General features: G+C 39.9%; 1 protein-coding gene across 3 annotated transcripts in view; it reads left to right on the top strand.

The window, feature by feature from the left end:
- The window catches only part of prrt4b (proline rich transmembrane protein 4b), a 113,958-nt gene that overhangs the window by 47,240 nt on the left and 46,985 nt on the right, over positions 1–19,733 (top strand). For all 3 annotated transcript variants that reach the window (XM_051930232.1, XM_051930235.1, XM_028814807.2), the window contains one exon: positions 12,803–13,816. In XM_051930232.1, coding sequence (XP_051786192.1) covers positions 12,847–13,816 — 970 coding nt within the window. In that variant the 5' untranslated portion in view covers positions 12,803–12,846. The remainder of the gene's footprint in view (positions 1–12,802; positions 13,817–19,733) is intronic.

Below are 19,733 nucleotides of genomic sequence, written 5' to 3'. Positions count from 1 at the left end.
AGTTATGACTAGGCTGATTCCAGGACTATGAGCTTTGAGAATAAATTAAAGGAACTGAACCTTTTCAGTGTAAGCAAATGGAGTTTAAAAGGTCACATGGCTGAAGTTTCTAAAATTATGAAAGGATTAGTACAGTGGGCCCCAGATGTTATTCTACAATGAATCCTTCAGCAAAAACACAGGGGCATAGTTATCACTGTAAGGACTTGTTAAGAGCAAATTTTGCAAAAATATTTGAAAGTTTTTCTTCATGTAAAGAAACATAGACACGTGGAATAAATTACCAAGTAGTGTGGCAGATGGCAGGATTTAGGGATCTTCTAATCTTAATTAGGGTTAGGGTTATATTATTTTGGACAATCCAAGTGAATAAGATGAATGAGCTTGTTGGGCTAAAAGGCCTGTTCTCATCACAATTGTTCTAGTTTTGAATTTCTATACCAGGTTGCTAACCAAGCAGTGAAGGGAAAGCAACTTGCTGTAGACTGCATTCATATCATAACATTAACAATCTCAGCTCTACATAATCCACCTTAGAGTCACAGTGGCCTCGAACCTGTCCCTTCAGCTATGGGTACAAGGGAGGAAGCCCTTAACTGGGTACCAGTCTAGGGCTTCTGAGTGAACCATTGTAAGGTCCCCACTAACAACTGGGGCAATTTGAAATTCAATTTTATCAGCATGTCTGTGAGAGAAAAAACTTGCAGGAAAACCGATGCAGACATGGGAAACCATGCCGAGTCCACTAGGACAATAGCAGGGTGTGGAATTTGAAGCCTGGACACTGAGTCTGTAAGGCAGCAGCACCACCCACTGCACCACCCTTTAGACTACATTGCCTCCATCTAATCTTGCTAAGGGCCCAACACATTTTTATTTAGATTTGGTAGACATAGATATGAAGGTCTTTCTAATACATCAGACTGCAATTAAATAAAATTGTTCTGACATGCAGAAAAAGGTTAGCTACTTCATTATCAGCAAGGGAGTCCAGTTTAGCCTCAATTTCAGAAACCTTGTTACCTAGGAGGCTTTTTGCTGAATGTGCACAATTTAGAATTTCAAAATTCACAGGAGTCTCAGAAGATATTTTTGGTTTAGGACCAGATTGGTGGTGATCTGAGTGCTAAGAGACTAAACTTTGACTTCTCAGAGCTCCCTTCTCATTGTTAGCCATTACTGCTGTTACCAATGTGGACTGATGATTTTGCTGTGCACTGACTAAAATGGGCTCTGGAGAAACTGAAGCTAAGTCAAAATGGATCTGACAGAATCAGCAGCCTTACATCACTTAAGATCAACCTGCACATTAAATATTTTTTAACATGTTGACTGCTACAGTGAAAAACAGATAAATTTGTTCCTTATGCCAATGTAAAGTATACTAATTAAGTGCATTTTGTTATTGCGCCATGATATAAATTTATTTACACTAAAAAGTGTTTATTTGAGCTACCTAGTAGTTGGCACATGGAACAGAAAATTATTTTGTATTTCAGCTCTGTAATAACTTGGCTGGGTTTAGCAACTTAGATCTTGCACAATTTGTTGCACTTGATTGTCATAGTTTCCATTTGAATGTCACGGTGGTGAAACGTTAAGCATTGAGAGATATTCAGATGGTAGTAGTTAAATATATGTAATTATTTTTGTAAAAAATAAATGATATTCAAAATGTGCCTAATAAGAAAAACAGAAAGTGAAGTATTCTGCTTTATGACTCTGCAGTGATTTTTCATTTGTTTTTCAGACGCCCACTATCCTCTGTCTTAATGTGTTATCTGCAAATATGCATGTATATATTTGGCTCTACTAGTTACCTCATAAAGATGATTTATGAAATAACTCGCAGCTGGCGTCCATTTATAGATCTCCTTCTACAAGTTAATTCATATTTAGCAGTCAACATGCTCAGGTCAGATAAGACATTTATTTATTAGCTTGTCATTTTTCACTTCAGGGAAGAAGTTATTATTATTTATCCTTATTTTTTTTTGTTTACCGTATGCTTGAAATGGGCAGGTACACACTGGCACTCCATCCTGGCACTTCCTTTTCTTGTGCGATGAGCCATGGTAGTTAATGTATGTGTACGGGTTCATACCAGCACTTCACCCCACATTAACAACCCATATTTAGAAAAATAATGTGTTCTTTCACTGAGCTTTTGAACTTTCAAACCCACAAGGGGAAGCTCCAAAGATCCTGGATTTTGATGCAATCCATGCATAACAGAGCACTCTCGCACATTCACCATTTATGAAGTTGGCAGCTGCAATGTAGTTAGCTGTTCCTAGTGGCATGGTCCAGACTGATTCTTGTCATGATACCACTAATGTTACACTTTATAAGCTGGCACCGACTGGGGCACGGTGTCCAGGAAAATTGATATTTCTCAAAAGAATAAAACAATACCTTACCCACAAATTCTTAATTTTCTTTTGGTTTGCTCCTTCATTATAGATTAATTAAATTACAGTAGCCTAATCAGCCATCAAAATCCACAGATTCTACACTATCATTTCAAGTGCCAGTAGGAAGCTTAGTATATCCATAAATGCCTCGGGCATTTTGCTGTCACTTCAGCATATCTGCTACCCATCAACATCACGTCTATCAGAGAGTATGCTGTACCTTCTTGGCATTCTTGCATCCATTTTAACTTACTGTCATGGTGAAGTTGGAGCGAAACCAAAAGCGTGCCATTCATATAATGTTTGATGCTGTACAAACCTATTGGAAGTAGGCCCAACCACACTTGTCCAGGGGTGCTGTTGGTACAGTTGCAATCCAACATGGCAACAGACACAAGGAAGAAGCTCTATTTAGGGCTATAAACGTAACTCAATGAAAAGAAGTCAACTCATTTTCTGAGTTATAAAGAAGAAATAATGCCACAATGGATGGATTGATGGATGCGTACTTAAGTACAGAATAAGAAATAACTACTAATCTACACTCAGGATTTTTTTCGTTGCTTTTAATCAGAATGTTTTAGTCCATTGGTTTGAAGGAATTTTGTAAGCTAATTAAATTTTTAATTACATTTTGCAAATTAATAAGCCATTTAGTCTTCCAGTATAAATTGCCTGTATATATTACTACTATACTGTACTTACTAATGCTCAGGCCTTGCCTTGACTATTAAATACATATATTTGTTGATTGTTATTTAAGTATTAGTTAAGAAAATAAATCTAAATGTAAGAAAATTAAATATACAGGTAAACAAGAAGCTACAGTATTATAATGGAAGTGACAGACACATTCTCACTCGCCTAATGCCAGAGCGATTGTAATGTTTGCCTATCTTCATCTGCTCTTGTGCTTCCACTGGGAGATTTTTTTTCCTTCCTAGGCCTCCGGTGACAGTTTTCCAAATGGCTGCTTAGCTCTGAATTTACCGTTCTTGATTTTAGGGCACTGCCAGTTCCATTCTGATCACTAATATTGTAAAAACTTCCTTGCGGCCTGTATCCTAGTACAGCTTGTACCCATGGGCGATCTGTGGAGCAAACAACTTTATTTAACAGTGCTTAATGAAAAGAACATGCAGAGTAAATCTTTACTGTGCCTACTTGATAAATTGTCGGCTCTGACAAGAAATTGTCTGTCTGTCACTATTTATAGGTGCACAGTGAATAACAGAGTAATAAATATAATGAGGCAGGGGTGCAGGTTTTATTTTTTCCCTTCTGTCTTATGTTACTCCAGAGGGCTAAGTGATTTAGTGTAAACACCACAGAATTGAACCGTGCCGATAGCTGTCTTCACAGACTCCCTTACAGAGCTGCTTACACTAACTAACTTTAATTTTTTTTCATGCCTTTCTGTATTAAAAGTCACTTCCCGCTACTTCATAGATTATTTTTAATCCATTCAACTTTAGTGTTAAATTTCACCCCATTCTCAATTAGGTAGCTATCTAAGGTTCACACAGTGAGTCTGGGGTGGGGTTTGAACTGACAGCTTTTTGGTTGAGGTCCATTGCCTTACCCACTTGGCTACATTTTCAAAAATTCATAATGCATGTGAATTACAGTGCAATAAATAATAAATTGAGAGCATAAATAAATAAACAACCCCTAAGTTCTAAATCTTATCTCCAGCTATAATGAATATCATGGTTCACTGAGGATCAAAGACTGTGAAATACATAAACCACAACTAAATGGCTGGTTTACCGGGCGTAGTTTTTGATTGCAAGGTGTAATCTGCCAGTATGACTTCCCCTTGCTTTGTAATTTACTGATGGTAGAGAGCTTCATCCAGATAAACCAAAGCTAGTAGAGGTTAATATACTTCATGTTCCTTGAATTGTGCACCCCAAGGGCGTTAATTTTAACTTGTGGCCTGGTATGACTGAGTGTGAGTGGTCATATTAATGTTTCCTGCATTTGATTGCTTTGCTCCTGGAGCTTCCTGGATAACCTGCAATACAGAGAATGGAATAAGAGGGTCTGAAAATGAAGAGATTTGCATTAAAGTCTAGTCTGTCCATTTCTGGATTTTTTCACGGTCTTCCTGGTCTAGTCTGATTCAAGACACCTAATTTAATATCATCCTCGAAATTAACAAACTGCTAGTTAAGCCAATAGACCAATTGGTCCCAACTCAAACACATATTTGACCTCTTAATTATTGGAAAAGTCCTTGTTTCACAATAAATTGTTTTCCCTGTTTTATCAGTTTATCAGCATCCATCTTTTATTCCAAATGATATGTTTGTGGGTGTCGGACTCTGGAAAGTAGGAACCAATTCTGAGCTGGATGCTGGTTTACAACTTAACATTAAGTTGTTTCAGCTGAGTTATTGCAGTCACGGTATTTGTCGGAGTAAGCATGTGGTGCTCTTGGATATTTCTTTTAAACATGCCAATCACAAGAATTTCATTACTCTCTGGCCCTTTGTCCTATTATTATCATGTTCTGCTTTCATGAGATATTTTGCTAATCTGAGAGCAAAATCCATTCTAGTAAGGCAGCTCCAAGCTGACTGCACACTGTATGCCTTTCAGTCACCATTTCTAAAGCAAGCATTCTAAGATTGTATTAATCTGGACAATCTCACTTTCATTTCTCTAACCTGAGTATGGCAGACACTGTGGTCATAGTGCTTAAGACTTTCAAACCCTGAGATCATGGGTTCAACTCCTGCTACTTACACCATGTGACCATGAACAAGTCACTTCACCCGCCTGTGCTCCAGTTCGAAAAACAAAAATAACTCTTTTTTGTTCTCAAATGGTTGGAGTGATGTTGGATAAAGGCATCAGCCAAATAAGAAAACGTACAGTAAACTGGTTAGGAATTAATAACAAAAAGCATGGTGTCTATGAATTTGTTAGAGCCCTAGCTATCATATAAGAATCACTTTGGGGATTAGAGACGGCTTAGCTGTTAAAATTAGCATCTCACAGAGTGGGACTCTATTCTTGTAGCTCTCAGCAATTGTTATCCAAATTTCAAGTGCGCTGCTTCAAAGTTGGATGGTGCAGTGGTAGCAGTAAGGAGTCCAGGGTTCATGTCACGGGTGCTCATTGTGTGGAGTTGGCATGTTCTCTCTGTGTGGGCACCCTATGGGTGCTCAGGTTGCCTCCCAAAGTCCAAAGACATGCGAGTTAAGTGAGTTGGCCCTAGCGTGGGTGTGTTTGCCCTGTGATGAACTGGTGCCCTGTCTAAGGTTTGTTCCTGCCCTGTGCTAGCTGGGATAGGCTCCGGCAGACCCCTACAACCCTGTTCAGGACTAAATGGGTAAGCAGATGCCTGACTGACTGCTTTAAAATGATAAGAAAATTATTTTATATCCCCATCACTTGGATGAATTTCTCCTGAAAACATTGCAGCAATTAAAAAAAATGTAATCTAAGATGGTGTCCATGTACAGTAACCACCTGCTTGTCCAGGAGTTTAAATATGCAGGTTTTAGGGGTATCAGGGTCTCCATAGTGAGGGTGTCAACATGATAGTGCTGCCATGATGTAATGACACTGGAGTATGGCAACTCCACTGTGGTACTGTGGCGCCACACATTCATCCATGCAAAGCGTTATGATACACAGTAAGGTAAGCTTTGACAAGTGATATTTGCTGCTTGTGCTGTCAGACAGTGGTGACATGTTGCACGTTGATCACACATGTAAGCGAAAATTCTCACCATACTCTTTGTACTTAAAAGACTCATACGTACCCCAGAAACAAAGAGTTAGCCCCCCTGCCATCCAGCAAGTGATATGAAAGCGTTCAATGTCATACCAGCAGACTACCCCAAGGCCATTACGCTGTTAATTCCCATACAGTCATCTCTGCCTGACTTCTGACCCTGACTCCATTATGTAAGCAGGCACGCTGCCAATCAATTTGCATTAGCAATTCAGTTTTACTGTCTTATTGTTACTTATTTTGCCTGATAGATGTTGAATGTTTCCATGTGATATTTCTTTATGTCTTCATTTTCTACTCTGAAACATTTACACATGTATGAATGTATGTATGTATGTATGTATGTATGTATGTATGTATGCATTTATTTTTAATTGTCACTGTGGTTTTATTTGTTGGTGCATATCAACACACAGTTCTCATTGTACATGTAAAGTATAAAAACAATAAACTGAACTGAATTATTTATTGACTGGTCTTGTCTAGAGTAGGCATTCCTGCTGAGACAGCAGTCTGGAGATGTCATGCTTAAGGAAGACATCCCATACACTGTTATATCTGTAAACACAAATGCAATCACAGACATATAGCACCTTTCACAGCAGGCGCCATTGCAATGCATTATACAAAGCAGCTGAAAAAATTCCAGTGTTAGGCACATCTGAGGTTGAATCCTGACTTGTGTGCAATGCGGCCATGATAATAAGCTCCATACCCTTCAACCATGCTATTTGTTATGTCATGAAGTTACAACGTTGGGCATACATAACTATAATATCTAAGGGGTTTTGTTTAATCCAGGTCAGGGCTGGTTGGCGGGATGAAGCCTATCTCACCAATATTAGACACATGGCAGGAACCAATCAGAGGGCACACAGCCACTCACACCAATCAGCAGGACAATTTAAAACCACCAGTCTACCAGGAGTCAAACTCAGTCTTATCAAGCTGTGAGACGGCACCCCCTAATCACCGCACCACAGTGCCATCCACCCGCAAGCGGTTATGCAGAAGATCAGAATAGGCAGGTTTTAAAAATACAATAGAGAAAATAACATTTTGAAAGAGCTCTGCGGAAAGATTTAAAGACTAATTCTGGAATAACATCAATGGCAGCCCTATCGTCTTGATCTCACAGGGGCAGCTTGAATTCTTTAGACGCATACAAGAGCAGGCACCACTCCCTGTGGACCTACAATCAAGATGACAGACGTTTCCTGATGCCTGGTCGCCTAATCTGCACTATAGAGGGTGGCCCAGCTTTCTGGGTCATGTTGTCCTTCACGATACGTTTTACTGTGTGTGATTTGCATAACCCACAAATCTATAGTAATGATTTATTTAGATGTAGTACTACTCAATGGCATACTGTAAATATGGCCTTTGGTGCAGCGGCTGATGTAGGGCCCAGGCGCAAAGACACAGAAGCAGGTTATGAAAATGTAAATATGATCTGTTTCTTATCACAGTCACTTATTATAATTTATTACAATCGCTTGCCCTGGCAAATATAAATCTTTTTCCATTCTCTATTCTAGTGCCTCAATTTGTATATTTTTCTGAGGCTGGATTTTATAAAAGGGAAGAAAAAACCTAATTAGTAAATTACTCTTTTGAGGAGTGAAATATAGGTCATCTCAGAATGAAAATGATTGTCCTAATAGGCTTTAAGCATTAATGACAAGCAATTAATGAGCGATTCAATACAAACTATTGCTAAAGCCCAGTAATTGCTTTACAGATAAGAATTAAGACTGTTTTGTTCGTTTAAAAAATAGGTTTCTTTTTAATTATCATTAAAGGCCTGTTGTTTTTCCCCAGTGGAAATGATGACTTACAAAAGCTCTGCTCAAATAAAGATGTGTTTGAAACTCAAACAAATTGACAAAAGGGATTACAAACCTCCGGATGCACAATGGGAAAATGGCCTTAACGGGTCCTACCTGGCGCTGGAGTGTTCACATGTTTTTATTACCGTGTCTCAGTTTGATAACAGAATTTGTGCCTTTCCCATTTCCCATTTCCTCTTCCTTTATTAAAACTCTCCTTTCAGACCATTCTTTCAAATAAACAAAATGTCATAAAAATCCTTTGAAACATAACAATAGTTAAATGGCAGGCTAGTTTAATTGTTGATTCCAAACTGGCCGTCATGTAAATTCAAATAAAAGGAGTGTGCGTCACTGGCCCTGTCCAGATGTGTTCCCTGACTTATGTCCAGTGTTTCTGCAGCACCCCCATACTCCCCGCTCCCCACCAATTCTGAACTGGATCAGGCAGTTTTGAGAAAAAGATGACATAATATTGTAAGTGCTATGGACGACATAGCGGTTATCACAACTGCCTTGTGGATCCATTACCCTGGGTTCACATCTCCCTCCTAGGCAGAGTCAATGTGGAGTTTACACTTTTCATCGTGTCTATAAGAGTTTTTTCCTGCAGATCCTCTGGTTTCCTTCCAACATTGCAAAGATGTATGATTAGGTTATTTGTCAATTCTAAATTTGCCCCGAGTCAGAGTGGGTATAAGTGGGCCCTGAAATGGATTGATGTTCCATCCGAGGTTGTCTCCTGCCTTGTGTTCAGTGCAGCCAGGATAATAGGCTCCATCCTCACCATCCATGTTAAATGTTATGTCATGAAGTTACCATGTAATTGGCGGGCACACTGATATTTACAAATGGGTTATCTTGAACACTTGTGTAGATGGCTGTTTACTTGGCTGAAAGGTTGCACCACATCTGCAATACCATTGCGAATGTTAACAAAATGGCACTTTCCACAAACACACATACTGGTACTTTTAAAGAATTGAGAAATTAACATCCATCCATCCATTTCCCAACCCATTGAATCCAAACACAGGGTCACGGGAGCCAATCCCAGCCAACACAGGGCACAAGGCAGGAACCAATCCCGGGCAGGGTGCCAACCCACTGCAGAGAAATTAACATACTTATTTATATTCAAAAAAATTTAAATATCTTGTCTTCTCTAATGTAAATATTTTGGGATGGTTGGGGCAGGCATTCTAGGTGTATTGATTGAGGTTTTGGCCTTCAGACCCTGAGGATGGGGATTCATATCCTGCTACTGACACTGTGTGACCATGAGAAAACCACTTCACTTACCTGTGGTCCAGATGTATCACAAATGTTGTAAATAGCCTTGGATAAAAACTGTCTAATCTGCTTAATACAGACCAGGGTTGCGGAGGGGCTGGAGTCTATTCCAGCTAACATAGGACGCAAGGCCATCACAGGGCCTTGCAAATTGCAAATTGACTTAACCTGCATCTCTTTGGACCATGGGAGGAAACCGGAGCACCCAGATGAAACCCACACAAACACGGGGAGAACATGTCAACTCCACACAGGGAGGACATGGGACAAGAACCTTTTTCTTCTTACCGTGTTGTCCTTGCATGAAGTTGTCGGCTGTAAGTGTAATACTTTGGCTCGGGTCTATCAGTGGTTTAAATTAGGGTGCAGGTGCAGGAATAACACACAACTATTGAGTTATCCACCACTGAGCAGTTTGGGGTAAGCCTGTTCCAGATGTATCAGGCAGGAAACAGAAACCAGCACTGAATGAAGTGCCAGTCAATCACTGGGCACAGGCAGCAGCAAAAGTGAGAAAAAAAAGAACTGGCAGCTCTTCCCTGCTGTTTTGGCTTCTTCATCATCCTCCTACATATGTAATGTTCTAGACGCAATGCTGATATTACAATTTCTTCTGAGATCTGAGAAAGTAAGGGATCCCCTTTAAGGCCCAAAAGCATGCTTATATATTGAAGCCATTTTAGAAAGCATGTGGGCTTTGGGAGACCCTCAGAAGTGCAAAAGCTCATTGACAGGGCAGTTTTTATTTCTAAATACAAGTTGCTAGTGAGGCTGGTATGCATAAATGAACTCATGGTACACCTAAGGACAAATGGGGCAAATACTGGCCCACTTAAAGTTCTGGGCACACTGCCCATTCCGATTCACCATTTCAGTTTAACACATGCATCTTTGGGATATGGCAGGAAGGAGAAGTATCAAGGAATATTCACAAGACTCTGGGAAAAATTCAAATTCCATACTAGGATTCAATGTCAGTCTCCTGGAGCTGACAGACAGCAGTTCTAACCCCTACACCACCATGTCACCCACAAACCATGGTCATTCAAGCCTCAACTATTAAAACCTGATTGCTCTCTGTGTCTCTATACATCTCCTACAATGTCTTCTCTCCGCCACTGCATCAAGAGCTGCCTGTAATCCTGAGGCTATTCTAACCTGAGTGTTAAAGGAGATTTCCACCAGTGTAACCATACGTTTAAGCCATCTTTTACCTCTAATTTTCTTTTAATTAGTATTATGGATTTCTGACTCTATTGATTGCATTCATCAAAGCACCCGGTATTAATAATAAATGTGACATTTCATATAGCAGAAGCTACTTTGAAGAAATCAAACCTTTTCACTTTATAACATCAAATACTCAAACATAAGTAAGAATTTTATTGTTATTATCCATCCATCTAATTTCTGAACCCACTTTTCCCATTGCTGGGTTTTAGGGAGCTTGACCCTGTAGCATTGGTAGAAGGCAGATGGCAGTACATATGGACGGTTAACTCACACTCACTCATACCCCGGCTGGATGTACATGTTTGGGATATGGAAGGAGTCTGAAGTGCCAGGAGAAATACCAGGCATGGAAATGTGAAAAACCCCTCACAGATAGTGAGAAGATTGGGATGTGACCTCAGGGCTCCAGGTCTGCACCACTGTGCTACCCTTATTAAGGATCTTACTCTGGTTTACTGTAGTCATGAACAAGGGGTGGATCTTTCATCCTTCCAGTCGTTCTTTCCCATTGCAGAGTCACGGGCAGCTAGTTGCGTCACATCCAAGCCTGAAACCAACTGCTCCACCACAAAGAATACAATCCCAGGGCCAGTTTACAGTTGCCAACTAAGCTAACATGTGCATACGTGGTGGTAGTAGTAGTAGTATTAATATTGTCATGTGTTCAGTGAAATTCTTAACTTGCATGTCCAACCAACATGCAGCACATTACCACACCATGATAAACAAGAGTGTAATAAAATACAAAACTTCAGCTGAATTCACAGAATAACAACAATTCAACTAACCTGACATACTCCTTACTAATAATAATAAGGAAAGGGGAAGGGGCCCAGCAGTAAAGACTGATGCCGATATAATAATAAAAAAAAAAAAAATCAGTCCCACAACTTGTCATTGGTTTAAGTACAGTATGAGCTCCTGAGCCAAAATTTATTATTTAGCACAAGGATTTTGTATGTGAGGGGAAACCCCCACAACACAAAGAAATACTGAAAATTGTATCCAGAAAGTGACCAAGCAGAAAATTCAATCCAAATGAAATCTAGGTCCCTAGAGTAGTGAGGCAGCAGTGTTACGCCCGGTGTTTCTGTGCTGCCCCATATTGGAAATCATTAATGCTAATTGCTGGCTCCCTAGTTAGCACAGCTCTCAGCTCCAGGAGATGTGGTTTGTATTTGGAGCTTTTCATTTTTTGTGTGAAGTCTGCATATTCTTCCATTTCTCAGTAATCCTCCAAGTACTTTCAGTCTTCCACCCACATCCCAAAGTCAAGCTTGTTAGGTCAACTGTCAATTTGAAATCTGTCCAGTTAGTGTGAGTGTGCACATGGTTGTGTGCATGAATGTGTCTTGTGATGGAAAGGCTCCAGTCCACCTATGATATAGTATTGGAGGTACTCATCCATCCATCCATCCATTTTCCATACCTCCATAAGTCTACCAAGATCAGGGTTGTGGAGAACCATAGGGTTGGTTCCTGCCTCGCACTCTGCACTGCTGGGATAGGCTCTGAGTCTTGTTTGCTTAATTAGATATAATGGGACACAAAAATTGGAAACAACAACAACATTTATTTATATAGCACATTTTCATACAAAAAGTAGCTCAAAGTGCTTTACATAATGAAGAGAAGAAAAATAAAAGACAAAATAAGAAATTAAAATAAGACAACATTAATTAACATAGAAAGGAGTAAGGTCCGATGGCCAGGGTGGACAGAAAAAACAAAAAAAAAACTCCAGAAGGCTGGAGAAAAAAATAAAATCTGTAGGGGTTCCAGGCCACGAGACCGCCTAATCACTGCCATTTTAATACATGCAGCCATAACTCTAAAGCAATATTTACACCATCCATCAATCCACCTACTATTAATCCACTTAATTATGGACCTGTACTATAAACAATTTACAGTTAAGAAAAAATGCTTGATAAGCCAAACTAAAGTGAGTAAAGCAAGAATTTGTGTACACGTGCTGATCTGAATGTTCTGGAAATGTACTATTCCTGAATTTTGCATATAGAAAATAATTGATTTTTAGCATATTTGTTGTTGAACTAAACTTGATTCACATTCAATTTTTAAATATATGTAACATTTGTGCCAATTTACTTTCTGTTATAAAAAAATGATTTTATTTTATATCTTGCACGGTTTTCAAATACTAAATTTATCCAACACATTTAAGTGCAGCCATAATGTAATGAAATGTCCTCTTCCGATGTCCACAGTCACCAGTTTATAACATGCATGTTGTTTCTGTTTCTGATTCTCTTTCCTCCCAGGTCAATTCTCAAAGAATACTTAGGAAGACAAAAGTACCTCCTTAATGGAATACGCTGTTGTGTTAGACATGCCCGCTTGCAGCAGGTGGACTATGCTTCCTCAAGGTTTCATGTTGACGTTGGTCCTTTGGTATTCACTATACTGGGTCTCGGTTTCTGAAGCCACAATTCAGAATGTGGAGATGCAAACTTCTTCACCCTTTCTGAATGCACACGTCTTCAATCCTGCACTGTCTTCCTCCCCGAATCAGAATGCTTCACTTAGTGTCTCTTGGGTGCCTTCTGAACTTCTAATGGAATCCAAAACACCTTCCATTCAAGTTTTACCTACTGATTTAACAAGGGGATTTGAGCAAACACAGATGAAGGATTCAGAAATATCCCAGCAGAGTGCTGAAGATGGACATGAAGTGCTTCTTCCACAACCCAACTTTACCTTCTCGGAAGAAGTAAAAGGCCTGCTCTCTCCAGCATACAATGAAAGCAAACTTCCAACTGATAGCAGTGATGAAAATAGACCCACCACTGTGCCACTGTACTCTAGAACTGTGCCACCGCTGGAGTTTACTGAAACCAGTAGCAAGTTTGATACATCCCAAAAGAAATATCCTGAGCACACCACTTTTCCGGTTTATACTGTCAGCCAGACCCGAAAAACATTGAGTGCAACTAAGACTGTTCCCTTGGACCCACAAAGAAAAAGTAATGCCACCATACCTGTGCCAGAGGCTGGCAACACAGACCCTGCTATATTTCGTCAAGTACCTGAATTGCAGTCCGGTGTAGCTACTTTTGACACTTCAATGATGGAACCAACTACAGCACAACATAATAATAAGCAGGAACCACTCACTGTGACAACAGCAGACCCCAGTAGGACAGTCTGGGCCAAAACAAGTGCCTCCAGTGGTACCACTTTGGGACTGCATCTTACAACGGACAAAATAATATTCTTCAATCAAACCAGTAAGGATGTGACCGGAAATGAAACTCCAGACATTGAAGCCCCTACAGGTAAGAATTTTTGGTAACCCTTTAGGTGAGGCACTACCTGTAATGCATTTATTAGTCACATGCAGATACATAAGTCATTAACAAGGGCTTCTTTTTGGTCTTACTAAATAAAAGCATAAAAAAACACAATGATTAAAAAAATCAAATACAAAATGATAAAACATGTGCTAAGCCAACACCTAACCACACAGGAGAGCCAAAAACAAACAGAGAGCACAGCCGAGAAGGAACTAATGCCACTGCGAAAGTGTAGTGGCAGAAGAGACCCTTAAAGAGATCCCTAGGTGCTGCTACAATGCTGATTATAGCACCTGAGCCCATCCATCCATCCATTTTCCAACTCGCTGAATCCGAACACAGGGCCACGGGGGTCTGCTGGAGCCAATCCCAGCCAACACAGGGCACAAGGCAGGGAACCAATCCTGGGCAGGGTGCCAAGCCACCGCAGGACACACACAAACACACCCACACACCAAGGCCAATTTAGAATCACCAATCCACCTAACCTGCATGTCTTTGGACTGTGGGAGGAAACCGGAGCGCCCAGAGGAAACCCACGCAGACACAGGGAGAACATGCAAACTCCACGCAGGGAGGACCCGGGAAGCGAACCCAGGTCCCCAGATCTCCCAACTGCGAGGCAGCAGTGCTACCCACTGCGCCACTGTGCCACCCCACCTGAGCCTTGTAATAATAATAATAATTAATGAGGATATGGAAACTAGCTGAAGAAACAAAAGCAATCAAAAAAGGACAATTAACAGTTACAAAGCAATTAACAGGAAGTGTGAAAGTAAACTTCAGGATAAGACCCACAACAGACCACAACAGCAGCCATATTTTAGAATACATTTGAAAGTGTCACTGTGTCAGCTTTTAAATCTTTTAGGTGGGCCTAATTACTCTCCATTACTTAACCTTGGTACGCACAAAATAAAGGGCAAAGGCAGCATGTGAAAAAATTACTTGCAAGCTCAAAATACTAAAACCCTGAACGCGGGAGCAAAACTCTTATGTCTGCTTTTCTCACTGATGGGAGAGACATTGTTAGATAGAAAGAGCTCAAATCAAACTCATAAATGGCTAGAGAAAGAAGGAGAACACTGAACATGATGGTGAAGTCCTAATCAGAAATATCAGCTTTAGTAGGGCCATGTAGGTACAGAAAATGGATAAAAATCTGTCATCTTTGAAATTAATCCTACATGTGGAAACAATAGTAAATCCTCATATTTTCTTAATAATGTATAAATTAGCTAGTTTATTATTGTGTGACACAAAACCGTAATCTCCTGTCTGCCTCTTGCAATAAGTTGTATTTGCACATTAAATTTAGGCAAACACTGTAAGCTGCTGAGCAGTGCGAGGTACTGGTGATAGCCAATCACTCCAAAAAATCCCATCAGTAAAGAGCTGCCTGGCTTCTCCCCTGAGACTGGTCGATTTAGTTACTATTTTTATTAAGTGTGTCACCTACTTGATGCTGAAATATGATTGACCTGGTGTTTCTTTGTACTTTATAATGCCATGCTAAATATTCCAGGCACATATTACGCTGCATGAACCTGAATTTCATATACACCAGGAATTACAGTATTCGTCTGCCCATGGATTTGAATCAGAATCAGCAGTCTGTATTTTTTATTTGTTTCCATATCTCCAGACATTATTCATTATTTTATATACTTAATGGATTTTTTATTTTTTTTGGAAAAAAAATCTCTCCAAAGGAAATTGCATTTCTAAATAATTTTCATGTTAGAAGCCTGGTGAAGAATTCCAGCCCTTCCTTATGTTCATTTTTTCAGAACAGAGCAGGACTCCCTCTTTGCTGATAAAGGCATCTGTTACTTTTCAGTTAAACGTACTGTGTGGGGGTGTTCGTGTGTCTTGTTTGGGGGACTACCTGTCTTGCTTTTCCTCTTCTTGGTGTACACTCTCTCACTGCTGGTGACGCCAACTAGATTAGAGCAAGTAAAAGGACAGGAATATTGATCCTGTTTATTTGAAGAGAAGTTGTTGTATTCAATGTAGTTATAAATCATAAGAATTTTGAAAAATGAATGTTTTATGTATTGTCTACTCAATGCCAATATTGTCATTGTTCAGACAATTGGTAATTAAAATCAATCAATTTAAAAAGTAAACTAAAGTGAAAACAGGTGAGAAATGAAATCTCCATCTATAAAAATGACAAACTAGACAAAGACACATGTATGAAACTGAACAAATACTAATAATGGGGGAAATGAATTTGGATTTCTGCATGTCTCATAAGTCTGTTCTGTTTCACAGCGAAGGCCTTGTGTTCCATTTCAAGCCTACCAAAATAGGGGCAACGTTCAGTTTGTAGGACAAGGTTGAGGGTTGGAGACAGGAGAGGTAAGAAAGGAAAGGTCAGGAGATCCCACCAAGTAAATAGGGTTTGAGGTCCATTTAGTGATTGCTAGAGGGACAGGAGAATTTTTTTCTTTCCATTTACTTTGTAATTTTTCAGTTCTTCCTTTGTTGCTCCTTCCTTGTGTGTATTATTGAGAAACACATATCATTTTGGTTGAGGGATGGCCAGGCTTGAATCCCCATGTGGGTGCCTGCGGGGCATGTCGGGTATTGTAGTCCTGTTCGGTCTTGTGGGGGCTCCCAGGGTGAGCTGCAGGATTAGAGAGTCCCTGTGTCACCCGGAAGTGCTTACAGACCACATGTGCAGAAGATCGGAAGTACTTCTGGGGCGGCTAAAATAAAAGAAGTTGCCTGCCTCACATCATCGAGCCAGAGTCAGAAGGAGGTGGACAAAGCTTGTGAGGTGGTGTGGAGGAGGCAGCAACTAAGAGAAGACAGAGAGAGGACAAAGGGTTGCTTTATTGTGCCATTTATTATGCTTGTGCATACTTGTGGCTATGGTGGGAACCACGTGGGGAAGAGTTTCCCAAATAAAGACTCTTTGGCTTTTAACTTGTGTCTTGATCCTATTTGTGTTTGGGGAGCTGGAGCGCCCCCTACTGTCCACATGGTATACAGTATGTTTGGACGTTTTGTTGTTTTTCTGGACGCAGAGATTTTCTGGGATGGACCTCTCAACGTAAAATGTAGAATCAAAACAAAATCAATTCTTTGGGTCTGGTGATGATTCCTTGCAGTTCTAAGGTTGCGTGTTTCATTTCCAGCTGTTCACTGTCTGTGTACAGTTTCCATTTTATCTTGATACCCATGTGAATATTTCTTCAAGTCTCTTTTCACATCCAAAAGAAATGTAGGCCGTTGACTTTAAATGCATATTTAACTGTGCCCAGTGAAGGACAACCATTCTGTCCAGAGCTGATTTCTGTCTTGTGCCCGATGCTACTCCAAATCTATAATAAATATATAGATGAATACATTTTGAAATGTAGTCCTCAACAAGCTAAAAAAAACAAGCAAGGGAGAGCAAAGGAACAATTATTTTTTTTCAAGACAAGTCCTATTTGGCTCTTAGAAAAGTGTTAAGATCTGTCTAATATTATGAATCAATGGCTTGCTTCTTCTGTACTTTGCGTCCAATGGTGTCAGAATAGGCTCAGGACCTCTGCAAAACTCAGTTGGGTTAAATGGCTTTAATTATGTATATATGGATACAGAAAACTAGGCGGGGTAGATGGATACCAACATCCACGTTGTCCATAGCGGGTAGTCGGTATTATTAGACTCTGATGACCTGTGGAGTGAAAGGCGGGAGGTTCCCCTTTAGTGTCCTTGTGCACCCTTTCAGTTGTATGTAAAGGAGTTTGTGTACATACCAAGGACTTTAAGAAGCGCACACCCCTTTATGCACAGAGCATGCACACTTTAACATTCATAAACACTGCCCATTGTCCACTCAGTATGTTCCCCGTCAGGGTTTGGAGCATGCACCCCTTAACTTTCAGAAATGGCACTCCTCAGATGTCGATGCCCGAGGTGGCTGCCTATGTTGATTTATGGATTGACTGGCTGTGCATGGATACATTAAAGTTACACCAAGTCTTTCTTTAAAATAAAGAGGAAGGGTACACTGATAAAGCAATGCATTAAAAACAGTTTTTATAAAAACGTTGGAAATTGCAATCATCACTGAACCCTCACATCAACACCATAACATCTTTGAAGTTCTTCCAAATGCCAGGCGTTAAAGATTAAACTACATCAAAACAAGCACCTGTAAGAAAAGCTACTTTCCACAGGCCATCAAGCTCACAAATGGTTAAATTTGGCAGTCAATGCTCTGTCTGGGCACCTCCTTCCCCCCAATATCTTGTAATTTTCTTACACATAGCTAATGCTTAATTCAGTAGTTGTTATTTCAGTATTACCTGCAGTGCATTGTACTTTGTATGCATCCATTCACATTCTTGGTCTTTTACTTATCTCAGGTGTGTTTTACCAATTTTGTGTTATGTCTGTCATGTAACCACACTTGGGGAATCATTAAAAGAAAAACACAGTCAGATTCCTTGTTTGCAAGCATACTTGGCAAATAAATGTGATTCAGATTCAGACAATAACCTAACACTCAAATCAATAGTCATGAATGGATGGACTATTGCAATGAGAACACAAAACCATAAATCTAGGTGCAAACAGTGCTTTGCTTTATGTATTTTACTCCAACAAACAATCAATGTGCAAACAGTGCAGTGCAAAGTCTTCTGAATTAATAAATAATCCACAATAAAAACAAGTACTCATGGTGGATGTTAAAATCCACTAATAAATAAAGCCATAAATAAAGTAAGTTAAGATCAAGAATTAAAACACAATCAAGAGCAACAATTTTTTTTCCACCAGCTCTTGAACTCTGGTGTGACCTTCTTTTGAGCTTATCTCCTCTGCTCACCCCCTTGTGTCTGTTCAGCAGACAGAGATGCCAGAGAGTGTGTTCAGTCACCTTCGGCTCATTTCCTCACCTCCATCCTTTGGTGTAGTTGGGGACCTCTGTGCACTGCTCCCTTGTCCAACCACCATCCTTCAGTGCCCATGCAGCAGTTACCTGAGTGACTGGCTGCTGCTGCTCCTCTCCAGTGATCAGTAGGGGTGACCCTACCTTATTCCAGAAGTGTCAAATAATAATAATACATTTTATATATATAGCACCTTTCCCATGCTCAAGTTCCTAGGATGTCATGAGAAAGGGGAGAGGTAAACTTGCCTTCTTCCAAAGGAAATGGAGACACTGCTGTGCCTTCTTGGCTATCAAAGTGATGTTAATTAACAAAGTAATGTCAGCTGCCAGGTGCACACCAAGAAATTTGGGGCTCTACGCAGATTCCACCGTAGACCCCTCAATGTGCAATGAGATGTGGCCAGCATGAGCCTTCCTGAAATCACCAGTTATACAGTATCTTCCATCTTATCCATGTTGAGAGAATGTAGCACTTGGACCAGTCTGCCAATCATCGTCTCTCCATTCTATAAGCTGACGTCTGATGTCTGCTAACCAGAATAGATCTTTAGAAGGAGAAGTAGTGGCTGTCAAGGACTTCCTTTCTCAGACTATCTTTCTGTATAGGTCAGTGAAATAACATGTAACAAAATGCAAATAAGCATACGGCAACAATACGGCAGCAAATGATTTATAGTGCAATGTTTGTCATTTTACCTGATTTAAAATTAAACAGATAAGTCAATAAACTAAATTAAAATAAATAAAACATTGCTTACGCACAGAGTTGGTTTAATCTTAAACTCCGATTAACATGGTGACAAAGTCTCAGTGATGAACATATCTATTATAAGAGCAGAAGAACTTTACTGAACAGTGAACTCTGTCTTAGTCAGCTATAAAATGGTCAAAGTTATCTGGCACTATTTTCAGGAAAAAGAGAAAGGAAAAAGAGGAATGTTAAAGATAAAGTTATGCCACAATGCCATCAGAAATTTTTCAGTGTTAGAGTTTTGGATAAGT

The sequence above is a fragment of the Erpetoichthys calabaricus genome, chromosome 1 (assembly GCF_900747795.2).
Source record: "Erpetoichthys calabaricus chromosome 1, fErpCal1.3, whole genome shotgun sequence".
NCBI lineage: Eukaryota > Metazoa > Chordata > Cladistia > Polypteriformes > Polypteridae > Erpetoichthys > Erpetoichthys calabaricus.
Note: the sequence above shows the minus strand (reverse complement) of the source record. Positions and strands in the feature narration are given on the sequence as shown.